General features: G+C 46.3%; 1 protein-coding gene across 1 annotated transcript in view; it reads right to left on the bottom strand.

Annotated features, from left to right (window-relative positions):
* The window catches only part of LOC124301698 (uncharacterized), a 54,261-nt gene continuing 39,036 nt past the window's right edge, over positions 1–15,225 (bottom strand). The window contains exons 6-14 of the mRNA XM_046757076.1: positions 14,899–15,134; positions 11,565–11,634; positions 9,525–9,626; positions 9,015–9,320; positions 8,709–8,912; positions 8,097–8,504; positions 6,771–6,974; positions 4,833–4,934; positions 1–4,526 (exon numbers count right to left, since the gene is read on the bottom strand). Coding sequence (XP_046613032.1) covers positions 3,676–4,526; positions 4,833–4,934; positions 6,771–6,974; positions 8,097–8,504; positions 8,709–8,912; positions 9,015–9,320; positions 9,525–9,626; positions 11,565–11,634; positions 14,899–15,134 — 2,483 coding nt within the window. The 3' untranslated portion in view covers positions 1–3,675. The remainder of the gene's footprint in view (positions 4,527–4,832; positions 4,935–6,770; positions 6,975–8,096; positions 8,505–8,708; positions 8,913–9,014; positions 9,321–9,524; positions 9,627–11,564; positions 11,635–14,898; positions 15,135–15,225) is intronic.

Raw genomic sequence — 15,225 nt, 5'->3', positions numbered from 1 at the left:
TTATATAAAACGAGCACAATGATTTATTCGATAGACACAGAGAAATTGCTACGATTAACGAAAGGTGCGACTTATAATTATGGTCGAGGTTATCTGAACATGCGACGAAGATTATGAGTTGAAGGTTTCAGAACTACAGAATAAAATGCTCTAAATGCACCAAATACCACTGTATGCCCTGAGATAAGGTTCCTTCTATTCCCCGAGGTAAGAATAGCACTATCAAAATTCGCACCAGAGCCAAATCGTCGGTATGTAAGTTAGCCGATTTGATAAAGTGTATACCGGGCTACGCGAGGTCTTCTGCAAGCGCTAGGACTGAAAGTACCTCATGGTAGAACAGTTCCTTGTCCAAGGAAAGTAATTATTCTTGTCCACAACTCTAAGGTTTTGAATATGGTCTCACACCTTGAGTGACTGAATCACGCGAATTTAATATTAACAATTTTCACTTGTTGCTTATGATTCGAATTTAGACTGAATAGTTTATCGATATGCACTCGACCAAATGGTGTCGAATCAATGATTGCGCCTCGTTAACAAACTTTGGTTCACGGTGGAGATGATTACTTGTCATCCTTTCCTTTTCTCATAGTCTTCGTCTTGCGATTCTGTGCCAGGGAGCTAAGAGGGGATAGTTTATGTTATCTGCTTTACTGATCGGACTCCGAATATGACACCCTTGTACCTCCCTGTCGATTCATCTTGTTAACTTGTACGAATCAGCATATGCGTATGGATCGAGTCATATACCGGGACAATCTCTAGAAACTATGCAGTCAATGCGCATGCGCGAGTTTTATTAGCTGCTCGGGCAGGCTTGCCACTCAGAGTTTCAGCTGTCAAACTCTGTTTCTGGCGATTCCTTATTGCGTCGGTTGAATATTTTCCGACATGGACCACGGTATTGCTGAACGATACTATTTTTCTTAGACAATTCACGTTACGTAAAAATAAACAGCAACATAACCTCAATCCGCGGTTTCATGCGCGAGAGATTTATAGCTCTCGAGTCTTATTTCATTTTATGTGCGTTGGCCCCCTGCTCAGCAGGCGAAAAGATCGCTGCGGGGCGATTTCACCGACCAATGAGATTGAATTATTTGGCGCATGGGCATTGACTGTATAGTTTCAAAAGATTGTCCCGGTATACGCAGCGATATACCGCGTTGTTTTCCGGGCTGAATTAAAATGTTATATAATGTTACTTTCTTCCAATAAGTCGGATTCCGCTGTATTAGATGTAAATTTTGCGGAGGACCCACACATATAATTATTATACCAAATTTCATAGAACAGAGTATTTAGTTATATCACGGGCCATTGCTAGAAACGATTACTACATGTTCATACGTGTAGCTTCTCATATCTTATAATAGTAACCTATAACAGTGGTTTAATCTTATGAGGTGTAGTTTTTTCATAATTATAGTAGCAGTTCTGTACGATAGTAAAGTCTTTGGTTATATTGGACAGTGAACCGACTTTTCATGTCACGGGTATGGCACTGGGTTCATGGTCTGTTCTTAGAATAACTGAATATACTTGGCTGGAGCATTGAGTATACATATGAAGGAGCCATCCACAACGGCGACGTCACGATATCCGTTTGCATTTTAGTCTACGAGTCCTACCTGTCATCAAAACTTCAAGGGGGAATAATTGAGATTATCATTTCAGATGCAAGTAAACACTATAATTTGTTTGATAGCAAATTCCACTCACCAAACTGATAATAACATCAATTTCAACCGCAATGATAAACGGCCCAATGGCTAAAAGTGAATATCAGAAAGTCCATATTTCAGGACAAAAACACCCCTAAGTGTTTCAACAGGATGCGTGATCCAGAGGGCCGATACTCCCTTACAATTGTTTAGACCATTACGCTGTTATTGAGGTTGTTAAAGGTTTCTCGATAACAAAGCCCAAGTTTCATGTGCACAAACGAAGGTGCGGATATGGCATGGAGCCGACAACTTAAATTTTTCTCTAATGGCATCCCGGCCAAAGCCGTTTCAATTCGATAGATCCGGTGACCCTGAACCTATAAACGTGGATTACCGATATTGTGCGCGCAGTGTTCGATCAGAGTGCATTTTCAAAAATGTCTACAAATCTGGACTAAGCGTATTATAGCATCCCGTCTGATTTCAGGAATCTACTTGGATGATGGTCCTGAGATACCAAGCCTACTTTTTTCAGGCGCCGTTAGCGCAGCGCGTTCCTAGGAAACCGTTACCAAAGAAAGAGGCAATGAAAATCATATCAAATTCCTATAATTGAATTGAATTTGTCTAATGCAAAGAAGTCAATTTTGAGAAAACGGTCTCATCGCCTTACATTTTAAGAGCTTCGAAAATATTAACGAACTTTACCGACCGGTAACACAGCATCACGTCTGAAAACTGTTAGACATGATAAAACGAGTTGCACAGATGTAGAAAAAATTCACGTCAGACATATTGAGTGCAGCATCTGATTGTACTGGACACTATATGCGGTGTTAGAAATATCTGAAAACAATATTTTGGAAATATCGGCAGCCATAAGAATGATTTGAAACAAAATTTAACGGGGATGCTACGATACACTTAGGTAAGATTTATTATCACCTTTGAAAATTCTCACAGATCAGACGCTGAGCGCAAAATGTCTCCAAGCCAGAGTTTTAGAAATAAAATAACAAAATATATATATATTTTCAAGATCAGACAGGAAATGAAAATACCGGCTACCAATTGTTTTGACATGATAGGAATGGCCCTCCGCAAAGCTGCTAAGTTTTCGACAGTAACTGCCAACTTTGTCTTGTTAACAGTCATCTAATCTATGGATTTTATACGCTTTTAGCCGGGATGCTATGAGATATGATTTTGATCGTTGGCTCTCGTACTATTAGGAATAAAATGAAATGCTTCATTGAAGAATATCACGCGCAACGGATTGACTTCAACGGATACCGTTGCTGATCTCACGATTAATTTAAGTAGACATGTTTGAGAATTAAAATCCACATCTAGGACTTGATTCATGAAAAAAACTTTCGCCGTCAATCATGCTTATTCGTATTGGCTGAAAACCTCACGACGTTTGCGTCGACCGTAACAAGTGTGAAGGCCGTAGATGCATGAATAACATTAATTTAACAGATGACGAGCATACAAACGATTTCTTCAGCATATATCGCCTCGTTTTCAACACATCATGCTTTGCCATTTTATTTCCACTTCTACTCGAAAAGTTTGATTTTTGAAGCCTGTTGAGCATGCTCCATAGGGCGTCACGTTTTCAATTCACGAAGCAATCAAAAAGTTCCATTTCACACATTGGGGCTTTCTTTAACGTGTTTGCACTCTCGAATAATCTAATTTTATGCACCGTGTGATTGAGTGCGAGCTACTTATATCCTATTGCGGACACTGTCAGTGGCATTTTCGTTGCTTTTCGAATCAAACTTTCCATTGTGGGTGGTGGTGAGAATTGTATGTACACATGCGGACGGGCCATATCAAATTCGTGTTGACGCAAGAATATCTAAGTAATTGTATAGAGCAGCCACGTGCTGCAACGTCATTCCTGAATGATTCCGTACGTTAACATCGCGACCTAGTTCTTCCACAAGCCAATTTAGTATAGCTGACAGCTATAATTCAGCAACCACGTGCTGCAACGTCACCCTGAATTATCCCGTACGTTGACGTCGTAACCTCGTTCTTTTACAAGCCACTTTAGCACATCTGAGCTACCAGATTCAGCAGCTATGTGCTGCAACGTCATCCCTGAATCATTCCGTACATTGACGTCGCAACCTCGGTCTTTCACGAACCACATTAGCACATCTAAGTTATTATATTTACCAGCTATATGCTGCAACGTCATCCCTGAATCGTCCCGTACGTTGACGTCGCAATCTCGGTCTTCCACAAGCCACTTTAGCACATTTAAGTTATTACATCCAGCAGCTACGTGCTGCAACGTTATCCCTGAATCGTCCCGTACGTTGACGTCGCAACCTCGGTCTTCCACAAGCCACTTGAGCATATCTAAGTTATTATTTTTAGCAGCTATATGCTGCAACGTCGTCCCTGAATCATCCCGTACGTTGACGTCGCAACTTCGGTCTTCCACAAGCCACTTTAGCATATCTAAGTTATTACATTTAGCAGCTAAGTACTGCAACGTTATCCCTAAATCAAGCCGTACATTGACGTCGCAATCTCGGTCTTCCACAAGCCACTTTAGCACATTTAAGTTATTAAATCCAGCGGCTGCGTGCTGCAACGTCATCCCTGGATCGTCCCGCACGTTGACGTCGCAACCTCGGTCTTCCACAAGCCACTTGAGCATATCTAAGTTATTATATTGAGCAGCTATATGCTGCAACGTCATCCCTGAATCGTCCCGTACGTTGACGTCGCAACCTCGGTCTTCCACAAGCCACTTTAGCATATCTAAGTTATTACGTCTAACAGCCACGTGCTGCAACGTCGTCCTTGAATCGTCCCGTACGTTGATGTCGCAACCTCGGTCTCCCACAGGCCACTTTAGCATATCTAAGTTATTACGTCTAACAGCCACGTGCTGCAACGTCGTCCCTGAATCGTTCCGTACGTTGACGTCGCAATCTCGGTCTTCCACAAGCCACTTTAGCACTTCTAAGTTTTTGGAAGCAATAGCCATATGCTGCAACGTAATCCCCGTATCGTTCCGTACATTGACGTCGCAACCTCGGTCTTCCACAAGCCACTTTAGCATATCTAAGTTTTTGGAAGCAATAGCCATATGCTGCAACGTAATCCCCGTATCGTTCCGTACATTGACGTCGCAACCTCGGTCTTCCACAAGCCACTTGAGCATATCTAAGTTATTATATTGAGCAGCTATATGCTGCAACGTCATCCCTGAATCGTCCCGTACGTTGACGTCGCAACCTCGGTCTTCCACAAGCCACTTTAGCATATCTAAGTTATTACGTCTAACAGCCACGTGCTGCAACGTCGTCCCTGAATCGTCCCGTACGTTAATGTCGCAACCTCGGTCTCCCACAAGCCACTTTAGCATATCTAAGTTATTACGTCTAACAGCCACGTGCTGCAACGTCGTCCCTGAATCGTCCCGTACGTTGATGTCGCAACCTCGGTCTTCCACGAGCCACTTTAGCACATCCAAGTTATCAAATTCAGCGGCTATATGCTGCAACGTCATCCCTGAATTATGCCGTACGTTGACGTCGCAACCTCGGTCTTCCACAAGCCACTTTAGCACATTTAAGTTATTACATCCAGCAGCTACGTGCTGCAACGTCATCCCTATATCGTTCCGTACGTTGACGTCGCAATCTCGGTCTTCCACAAGCCACTTTAGCACATCTAAGTTTTTGGAAGCAATAGCCATATGCTGCAACGTAATCCCCGTATCGTTCCGTACATTGACGTCGCAACCTCGGTCTTCCACAAGCCACTTTAGCATATCTAAGTTTTTGGAAGCAATAGCCATATGCTGCAACGTAATCCCCGTATCGTTCCGTACATTGACGTCGCAACCTCGGTCTTCCACAAGCCACTTTAGCGTATCTAAGTTATCACATTTAGCAGCTATGTGCTGCAACGTCGTCCCTGAATTATTCCGTACGTTGACGTCGCAACCTCGGTCTTCCACAAGCCACTTTAGCACATTTAAGTTATTACGTCCAACAGCCACGTGCTGCAACGTCGTCCCTGAATCGTCCCGTACGTTGATGTCGCAACCTCGGTCTCCCACAAGCCACTTTAGCATATCTAAGTAATTACATCCAACAGCAATGTGCTGCAACGTCGTTCCTGAATCGTCCCGTACGTTGATGTCGCAACCTTGGTCTTCCACGAGCCACTTTAGCACGTTTAAGTTATTACATCCAGCAGCTTCGTGCTGCAACGTTATCCCTGAATCGTTCCGTACGTTGACGTCGCAATCTCGGTCTTCCACAAGCCACTTTAGCACATTTAAGTTATTACATCCAGCAGCTACGTGCTGCAACGTCATCCCTATATCGTCCCGTACGTTGACGTCGCAATCTCGGTCTTCCACAAGCCACTTTAGCACATCTAAGTTTTTGGAAGCAATAGCCATATGCTGCAACGTAATCCCCGTATCGTTCCGTACATTGACGTCGCAACCTCGGTCTTCCGCAAGCCACTTTAGCACATCTAAGTTGTTGGAAGCAATAGCCATATGCTGCAACGTAATCCCCGTATCGTTCCGTACATTGACGTCGCAACCTCGGTCTTCCACAAGCCACTTTAGCGTATCTAAGTTATCACATTTAGCAGCTATGTGCTGCAACGTCGTCCCTGAATTATTCCGTACGTTGACGTCGCAACCTCGGTCTTCCACAAGCCACTTTAGCACATTTAAGTTATTACGTCCGACAGCCACGTGCTGCAACGTCGTCCCTGAATCGTCCCGTACGTTGATGTCGCAACCTCGGTCTCCCACAAGCCACTTGAGCATATCTAAGTTATTATTTTTAGCAGCTATATGCTGCAACGTCGTCCCTGAATCATCCCGTACGTTGACGTCGCAACTTCGGTCTTCCACAAGCCACTTTAGCATATCTAAGTTATTACATTTAGCAGCTAAGTACTGCAACGTTATCCCTAAATCAAGCCGTACATTGACGTCGCAATCTCGGTCTTCCACAAGCCACTTTAGCACATTTAAGTTATTAAATCCAGCGGCTGCGTGCTGCAACGTCATCCCTGGATCGTCCCGCACGTTGACGTCGCAACCTCGGTCTTCCACAAGCCACTTGAGCATATCTAAGTCATTATATTGAGCAGCTATATGCTGCAACGTCATCCCTGAATCGTCCCGTACGTTGACGTCGCAACCTCGGTCTTCCACAAGCCACTTTAGCATATCTAAGTTATTACGTCTAACAGCCACGTGCTGCAACGTCGTCCCTGAATCGTCCCGTACGTTGATGTCGCAACCTCGGTCTCCCACAGGCCACTTTAGCATATCTAAGTTATTACGTCTAACAGCCACGTGCTGCAACGTCGTCCCTGAATCGTTCCGTACGTTGACGTCGCAATCTCGGTCTTCCACAAGCCACTTTAGCACTTCTAAGTTTTTGGAAGCAATAGCCATATGCTGCAACGTAATCCCCGTATCGTTCCGTACATTGACGTCGCAACCACGGTCTTCCACAAGCCACTTTAGCATATCTAAGTTTTTGGAAGCAATAGCCATATGCTGCAACGTAATCCCCGTATCGTTCCGTACATTGACGTCGCAACCTCGGTCTTCCACAAGCCACTTTAGCACATTTAAGTTATTAAATCTAGCAGCTGCGTGCTGCAACGTCATCCCTATATCGTCCCGTACGTTGACGTCGCAATCTCGGTCTTCCACAAGCCACTTTAGCACATCCAAGTTATTACATGCAGCAGCCATGTGCTGCAACGTCATCCCAAAATCATTCCGTACGTTGACGTCGCAACCTCGGTCTTCCACAAGCCACTTTAGCATATCTAAGTTTTTGGAAGCAATAGCCATATGCTGCAACGTAATCCCCGTATCGTTCCGTACATTGACGTCGCAACCTCGGTCTTCCACAAGCCACTTTAGCACATTTAAGTTATTAAATCTAGCAGCTGCGTGCTGCAACGTCATCCCTAAATCGTCCCGTACGTTGACGTCGCAATCTCGGTCTTCCACAAGCCACTTTAGCACATTTAAGTTATTACATCCAGCAGCTACGTGCTGCAACGTTATCCCTGAATCGTCCCGTACGTTGACGTCGCAACCTCGGTCTTCCACAAGCCACTTGAGCATATCTAAGTTATTATTTTCAGCAGCTATATGCTGCAACGTCGTCCCTGAATCATCCCGTACGTTGACGTCGCAACTTCGGTCTTCCACAAGCCACTTTAGCATATCTAAGTTATTACATTCAGCAGCTAAGTACTGCAACGTTATCCCTAAATCAAGCCGTACATTGACGTCGCAATCTCGGTCTTCCACAAGCCACTTCAGCACATTTGAGTTATTAAATCCAGCGGCTGCGTGCTGCAACGTCATCCCTGGATCGTCCCGCACGTTGACGTCGCAACCTCGGTCTTCCACAAGCCACTTGAGCATATCTAAGTTATTATATTGAGCAGCTATATGCTGCAACGTCATCCCTGAATCGTCCCGTACGTTGACGTCGCAACCTCGGTCTTCCACAAGCCACTTTAGCATGTCTAAGTTATTACGTCTAACAGCCACGTGCTGCAACGTCGTCCCTGAATCGTCCCGTACGTTGATGTCGCAACCTCGGTCTCCCACAAGCCACTTTAGCATATCTAAGTTATTACGTCTAACAGCCACGTGCTGCAACGTCGTCCCTGAATCGTCCCGTACGTTGATGTCGCAATCTCGGTCTTCCACGAGCCACTTTAGCACATCCAAGTTATCAAATTCAGCGGCTATATGCTGCAACGTCATCCCTGAATCATGCCGTACGTTGACGTCGCAACCTCGGTCTTCCACAAGCCACTTTAGCACATTTCAGTTATTACGTCCAACAGCCACGTGCTGCAACGTCGTCCCTGAATCGTCCCGTACGTTGACGTCGCAATCTCGGTCTTCCACAAGCCACTTTAGCACATCTAAGTTTTTGGAAGCAATAGCCATATGCTGCAACGTAATCCCCGTATCGTTCCGTACATTGACGTCGCAACCTCGGTCTCCCACAAGCCACTTTAGCATATCTAAGTCATTACGTCTAACAGCCACGTGCTGCAACGTCGTCCCTGAATCGTCCCGTACGTTGATGTCGCAACCTCGGTCTTCCACGAGCCACTTTAGCGTATCTAAGTTATCACATTTAGCAGCTATGCGCTGCAACGTCGTCCCTGAATTATTCCGTACGTTGACGTCGCAACCTCGGTCTTCCACAAGCTACTTTAGCACATTTAAGTTATTACGTCCAACAGCCACGTGCTGCAACGTCGTCCCTGAATCGTCCCGTACGTTGATGTCGCAACCTCGGTCTCCCACAAGCCACTTTAGCATATCTAAGTAATTACATCCAACAGCAATGTGCTGCAACGTCGTTCCTGAATCGTCCCGTACGTTGATGTCGCAACCTCGGTCTTCCACGAGCCACTTTAGCACATTCAGGTTATTAAATCTAGCAGCTGCGTGCTGCAACGTCATCCCTGAATCGTCCCGTACGTTGACGTCGCAATCTCGGTCTTCCACAAGCCACTTTAGCACATCCAAGTTATTACATGAAGCAGCCATGTGCTGCAACGTCATCCCAGAATCATTCCGTACGTTGACGTCGCAACCTCGGTCTTCCACAAGCCACTCTAGCAGATCTTAGTTTTTGGAAGCAATAGCCATATGCTGCAACGTAATCCCCGTATCGTTCCGTACATTGACGTCGCAACCTCGGTCTTCCACAAGCCACTTTAGCACATTCAAGTTATTAAATCTAGCAGCTGCGTGCTGCAACGTCATCCCTAAATCGTCCCGTACGTTGACGTCGCAATCTCGGTCTTCCACAAGCCACTTTAGCACATCCAAGTTATTACATGCAGCAGCCATGTGCTGCAACGTCATCCCAGAATCATTCCGTACGTTGACGTCGCAACCTCGGTCTTTCACAAGCCACTTCAGCACATTTAAGTTATTCAATCCAGCAGCTACGTGCTGCAACGTATTTCCTGGATCGTCCCGCACGTTGACGTCGCAACCTCGGTCTTCCACAAGCCACTTTAGCATATCTAAGTTTTTGGAAGCAATAGCCATATGCTGCAACGTAATCCCCGTATCTTTCCGTACATTGACGTCGCAACCTCGGTCTTCCACAAGCCACTTTAGCACATTTCAGTTATTAAATCTAGCAGCTGCGTGCTGCAACGTCATCCCTAAATCGTCCCGTACGTTGACGTCGCAATCTCGGTCTTCCACAAGCCACTTTAGCACATTTAAGTTATTGCATCCAGCAGCTACGTGCTGCAACGTTATCCCTGAATCGTCCCGTACGTTGACGTCGCAACCTCGGTCTTCCACAAGCCACTTGAGCATATCTAAGTTATTATTTTTAGCAGCTATATGCTGCAACGTCGTCCCTGAATCATCCCGTACGTTGACGTCGCAACTTCGGTCTTCCACAAGCCACTTTAGCACATTAAAGTTATTAAATCTAGCAGCTGCGTGCTGCAACGTCATCCCTGAATCGTCCCGTACGTTGACGTCGCAATCTCGGTCTTCCACAAGCCACTTTAGCACATTTAAGTTATTACATCCAGCAGCTACGTGCTGCAACGTCATCCCTATATCGTTCCGTACGTTGACGTCGCAATCTCGGTCTTCCACAAGCCACTTTAGCACATCTAAGTTTTTGGAAGCAATAGCCATATGCTGCAACGTAATCCCCGTATCGTTCCGTACATTGACGTCGCAACCTTGGTCTTCCACAAGCCACTTTAGCATATCTAAGTTTTTGGAAGCAATAGCCATATGCTGCAACGTAATCCCCGTATCGTTCCGTACATTGACGTCGCAACCTCGGTCTTCCACAAGCCACTTCAGCGTATCTAAGTTATCACATTTTGCAGCTATGTGCTGCAACGTCGTCCCTGAATTATTCCGTACGTTGACGTCGCAACCTCGGTCTTCCACAAGCCACTTTAGCACATTTAAGTTATTACGTCCAACAGCCACGTGCTGCAACGTCGTCCCTGAATCGTCCCGTACGTTGATGTCGCAACCTCGGTCTCCCACAAGCCACTTTAGCATATCTAAAAAATTACATCCAACAGCAATGTGCTGCAACGTCGTTCCTGAATCGTCCCGTACGTTGATGTCGCAACCTTGGTCTTCCACGAGCCACTTTAGCACATTTAAGTTATTACATCCAGCAGCTTCGTGCTGCAACGTTATCCCTGAATCGTTCCGTACGTTGACGTCGCAATCTCGGTCTTCCACAAGCCACTTTAGCACATTTAAGTTATTACATTCAGCAGCTACGTGCTGCAACGTCATCCCTATATCGTCCTGTACGTTGACGTCGCAATCTCGGTCTTCCACAAGCCACTTTAGCACATCTAAGTTTTTGGAAGCAATAGCCATATGCTGCAACGTAATCCCCGTATCGTTCCGTACATTGACGTCGCAACCTCGGTCTTCCACAAGCCACTTTAGCACATCTAAGTTGTTGGAAGCAATAGCCATATGCTGCAACGTAATCCCCGTATCGTTCCGTACATTGACGTCGCAACCTCGGTCTTCCACAAGCCACTTTAGCGTATCTAAGTTATCACATTTAGCAGCTATGTGCTGCAACGTCGTCCCTGAATTATTCCGTACGTTGACGTCGCAACCTCGGTCTTCCACAAGCCACTTTAGCACATTTAAGTTATTACGTCCAACAGCCACGTGCTGCAACGTCGTCCCTGAATCGTCCCGTACGTTGATGTCGCAACCTCGGTCTCCCACAAGCCACTTGAGCATATCTAAGTTATTATTTTTAGCAGCTATATGCTGCAACGTCGTCCCTGAATCATCCCGTACGTTGACGTCGCAACTTCGGTCTTCCACAAGCCACTTGAGCATATCTAAGTTATTACATTTAGCAGCTAAGTACTGCAACGTTATCCCTGAATCAAGCCGTACATTGACGTCGCAATCTCGGTCTTCCGCGAGCCACTTTAGCACATTTAAGTTATTAAATCCAGCAGCTGCGTGCTGCAACGTCATCCCTGGATCGTCCCGCACGTTGACGTCGCAACCTCGGTCTTCCACAAGCCACTTGAGCATATCTAAGTTATTATATTGAGCAGCTATATGCTGCAACGTCATCCCTGAATCGTCCCGTACGTTGACGTCGCAACCTCGGTCTTCCACAAGCCACTTCAGCATATCTAAGTTATTACGTCTAACAGCCACGTGCTGCAACGTCGTCCCTGAATCGTCCCGTACGTTGATGTCGCAACCTCGGTCTCCCACAAGCCACTTTAGCATATCTAAGTTATTACGTCTAACAGCCACGTGCTGCAACGTCGTCCCTGAATCGTCCCGTACGTTGATGTCGCAATCTCGGTCTACCACGAGCCACTTTAGCACATCCAAGTTACCAAATTCAGCGGCTATATGCTGCAACGTCATCCCTGAATCATGCCGTACGTTGACGTCGCAACCTCGGTCTTCCACAAGCCACTTCAGCACATTTAAGTTATTACGTCCAACAGCCACGTGCTGCAACGTCGTCCCTGAATCGTCCCGTACGTTGACGTCGCAATCTCGGTCTTCCACAAGCCACTTTAGCACATCTAAGTTTTTGGAAGCAATAGCCATATGCTGCAACGTAATCCCCGTATCGTTCCGTACATTGACGTCGCAACCTCGGTCTCCCACAAGCCACTTTAGCATATCTAAGTCATTACGTCTAACAGCCACGTGCTGCAACGTCGTCCCTGAATCGTCCCGTACGTTGATGTCGCAACCTCGGTCTTCCACGAGCCACTTTAGCGTATCTAAGTTATCACATTCAGCAGCTATGTGCTGCAACGTCGTCCCTGAATTATTCCGTACGTTGACGTCGCAACCTCGGTCTTCCACAAGCTACTTTAGCACATTTAAGTTATTACGTCCAACAGCCACGTGCTGCAACGTCGTCCCTGAATCGTCCCGTACGTTGATGTCGCAACCTCGGTCTCCCACAAGCCACTTTAGCATATCTAAGTAATTACATCCAACAGCAATGTGCTGCAACGTCGTTCGTGAATCGTCCCGTACGTTGATGTCGCAACCTCGGTCTTCCACGAGCCACTTTAGCACATTCAAGTTATTAAATCTAGCAGCTGCGTGCTGCAACGTCATCCCTGAATCGTCCCGTACGTTGACGTCGCAATCTCGGTCTTCCACAAGCCACTTTAGCACATCCAAGTTATTACATGCAGCAGCCATGTGCTGCAACGTCATCCCAGAATCATGCCGTACGTTGACGTCGCAACCTCGGTCTTCCACAAGCCACTCTAGCAGATCTAAGTTTTTGTAAGCAATAGCCATATGCTGCAACGTAATCCCCGTATCGTTCCGTACATTGACGTCGCAACCTCGGTCTTCCACAAGCCACTTTAGCACATTTAAGTTATTAAATCTAGCAGCTGCGTGCTGCAACGTCATCCCTAAATCGTCCCGTACGTTGACGTCGCAATCTCGGTCTTCCACAAGCCACTTTAGCACATCCAAGTTATTACATGCAGCAGCCATGTGCTGCAACGTCATCCCAGAATCATTCCGTACGTTGACGTCGCAACCTCGGTCTTCCACAAGCCACTTCAGCACATTTAAGTTATTCAATCCAGCAGCTACGTGCTGCAACGTATTTCCTGGATCGTCCCGCACGTTGACGTCGCAACCTCGGTCTTCCACAAGCCACTTTAGCATATCTAAGTTTTTGGAAGCAATAGCCGTATGCTGCAACGTAATCCCCGTATCGTTCCGTACATTGACGTCGCAACCTCGGTCTTCCACAAGCCACTTTAGCACATTTAAGTTATTAAATCTAGCAGCTGCGTGCTGCAACGTCATCCCTAAATCGTCCCGTACGTTGACGTCGCAATCTCGGTCTTCCACAAGCCACTTCAGCACATCCAAGTTATTACATGCAGCAGCAATGTGCTGCAACGTCATCCCTGAATCGTCCCGTACGTTGACGTCGCAATCTCGGTCTTCCACAAGCCACTTTAGCACATTTAAGTTATTGCATCCAGCAGCTACGTGCTGCAACGTTATCCCTGAATCGTCCCGTACGTTGACGTCGCAACCTCGGTCTTCCACAAGCCACTTGAGCATATCTAAGTTATTATTTTTAGCAGCTATATGCTGCAACGTCATCCCTGGATCGTCCCGTACGTTGACGTCGCAACCTCGGTCTTCCACAAGCCACTTTAGCATATCTAAGTTATTACGTCTAACAGCCACGTGCTGCAACGTCGTCCCTGAATCGTCCCGTACGTTGATGTCGCAACCTCGGTCTCCCACAAGCCACTTTAGCATATCTAAGTTATTACGTCTAACAGCCACGTGCTGCAACGTCGTCCCTGAATCGTCCCGTACGTTGATGTCGCAATCTCGGTCTTCCACGAGCCACTTTAGCACATCCAAGTTATCAAATTCAGCGGCTATATGCTGCAACGTCATCCCTGAATCATGCCGTACGTTGACGTCGCAACCTCGGTCTTCCACAAGCCACTTTAGCACATTTAAGTTATTACGTCCAACAGCCACGTGCTGCAACGTCGTCCCTGAATCGTCCCGTACGTTGACGTCGCAATCTCGGTCTTCCACAAGCCACTTTAGCACATCTAAGTTTTTGGAAGCAATAGCCATATGCTGCAACGTAATCCCCGTATCGTTCCGTACATTGACGTCGCAACCTCGGTCTTCCACAAGCCACTTTAGCACATTTAAGTTATTTAATGTAGCAGCTGTGTGCTGCAACGCCATCCCTGAATCGTCCCGTACGTTGACGTCGCAATCTCGGTCTTCCACAAGCCACTTTAGCACATCCAAGTTATTACATGCAGCAGCCATGTGCTGCAACGTCATCCCAGAATCATTCCGTACGTTGACGTCGCAACCTCGGTCTTCCACAAGCCACTTTAGCAGATCTAAGTTTTTGGAAGCAATAGCCATATGCTGCAACGTAATCCCCGTATCGTTCCGTACATTGACGTCGCAACCTCGGTCTTCCACAAGCCACTTTAGCACATTTAAGTTATTTAATCTAGCAGCTGTGTGCTGCAACGTCATCCCTGAATCGTCCCGTACGTTGACGTCGCAATCTCGGTCTTCCACAAGCCATTTTAGCATGTCTAAGTTTGCGGATTCAATAGCCATGTGCTGCAACGTCACCCCTGAATCATTCCGTACGTTGACGTCGCAACCTCGGTCTACCACAAGCCACTTGAGCATATCTAAGTTATTGCATCCAGCAGCCACGTGCTGCAACGTCATCCCTGAATCGTCCCGTACGTTGACGTCGCAACCTCGGTCTTCCACAAGCCACTTCAGCATATCTAAGTTTTGGAATACAATATCCACGTGCTGCAACGTCATCCCCGAATCGTGCCATACGTTGACGTCGCGACCCTGGTCTTTCTTCAACCACTTTACCTTATCTGACTTAAGTAATTTAGCAGTTATACGTCCCATTGTGAACTTTGAATGATTCCATACGTT

This window comes from Neodiprion virginianus, chromosome 3 (assembly GCF_021901495.1).
Source record: "Neodiprion virginianus isolate iyNeoVirg1 chromosome 3, iyNeoVirg1.1, whole genome shotgun sequence".
NCBI classification, from domain to species: Eukaryota; Metazoa; Arthropoda; class Insecta; order Hymenoptera; family Diprionidae; genus Neodiprion; species Neodiprion virginianus.
This window is presented reverse-complemented; position numbering and strand designations above follow the sequence as displayed.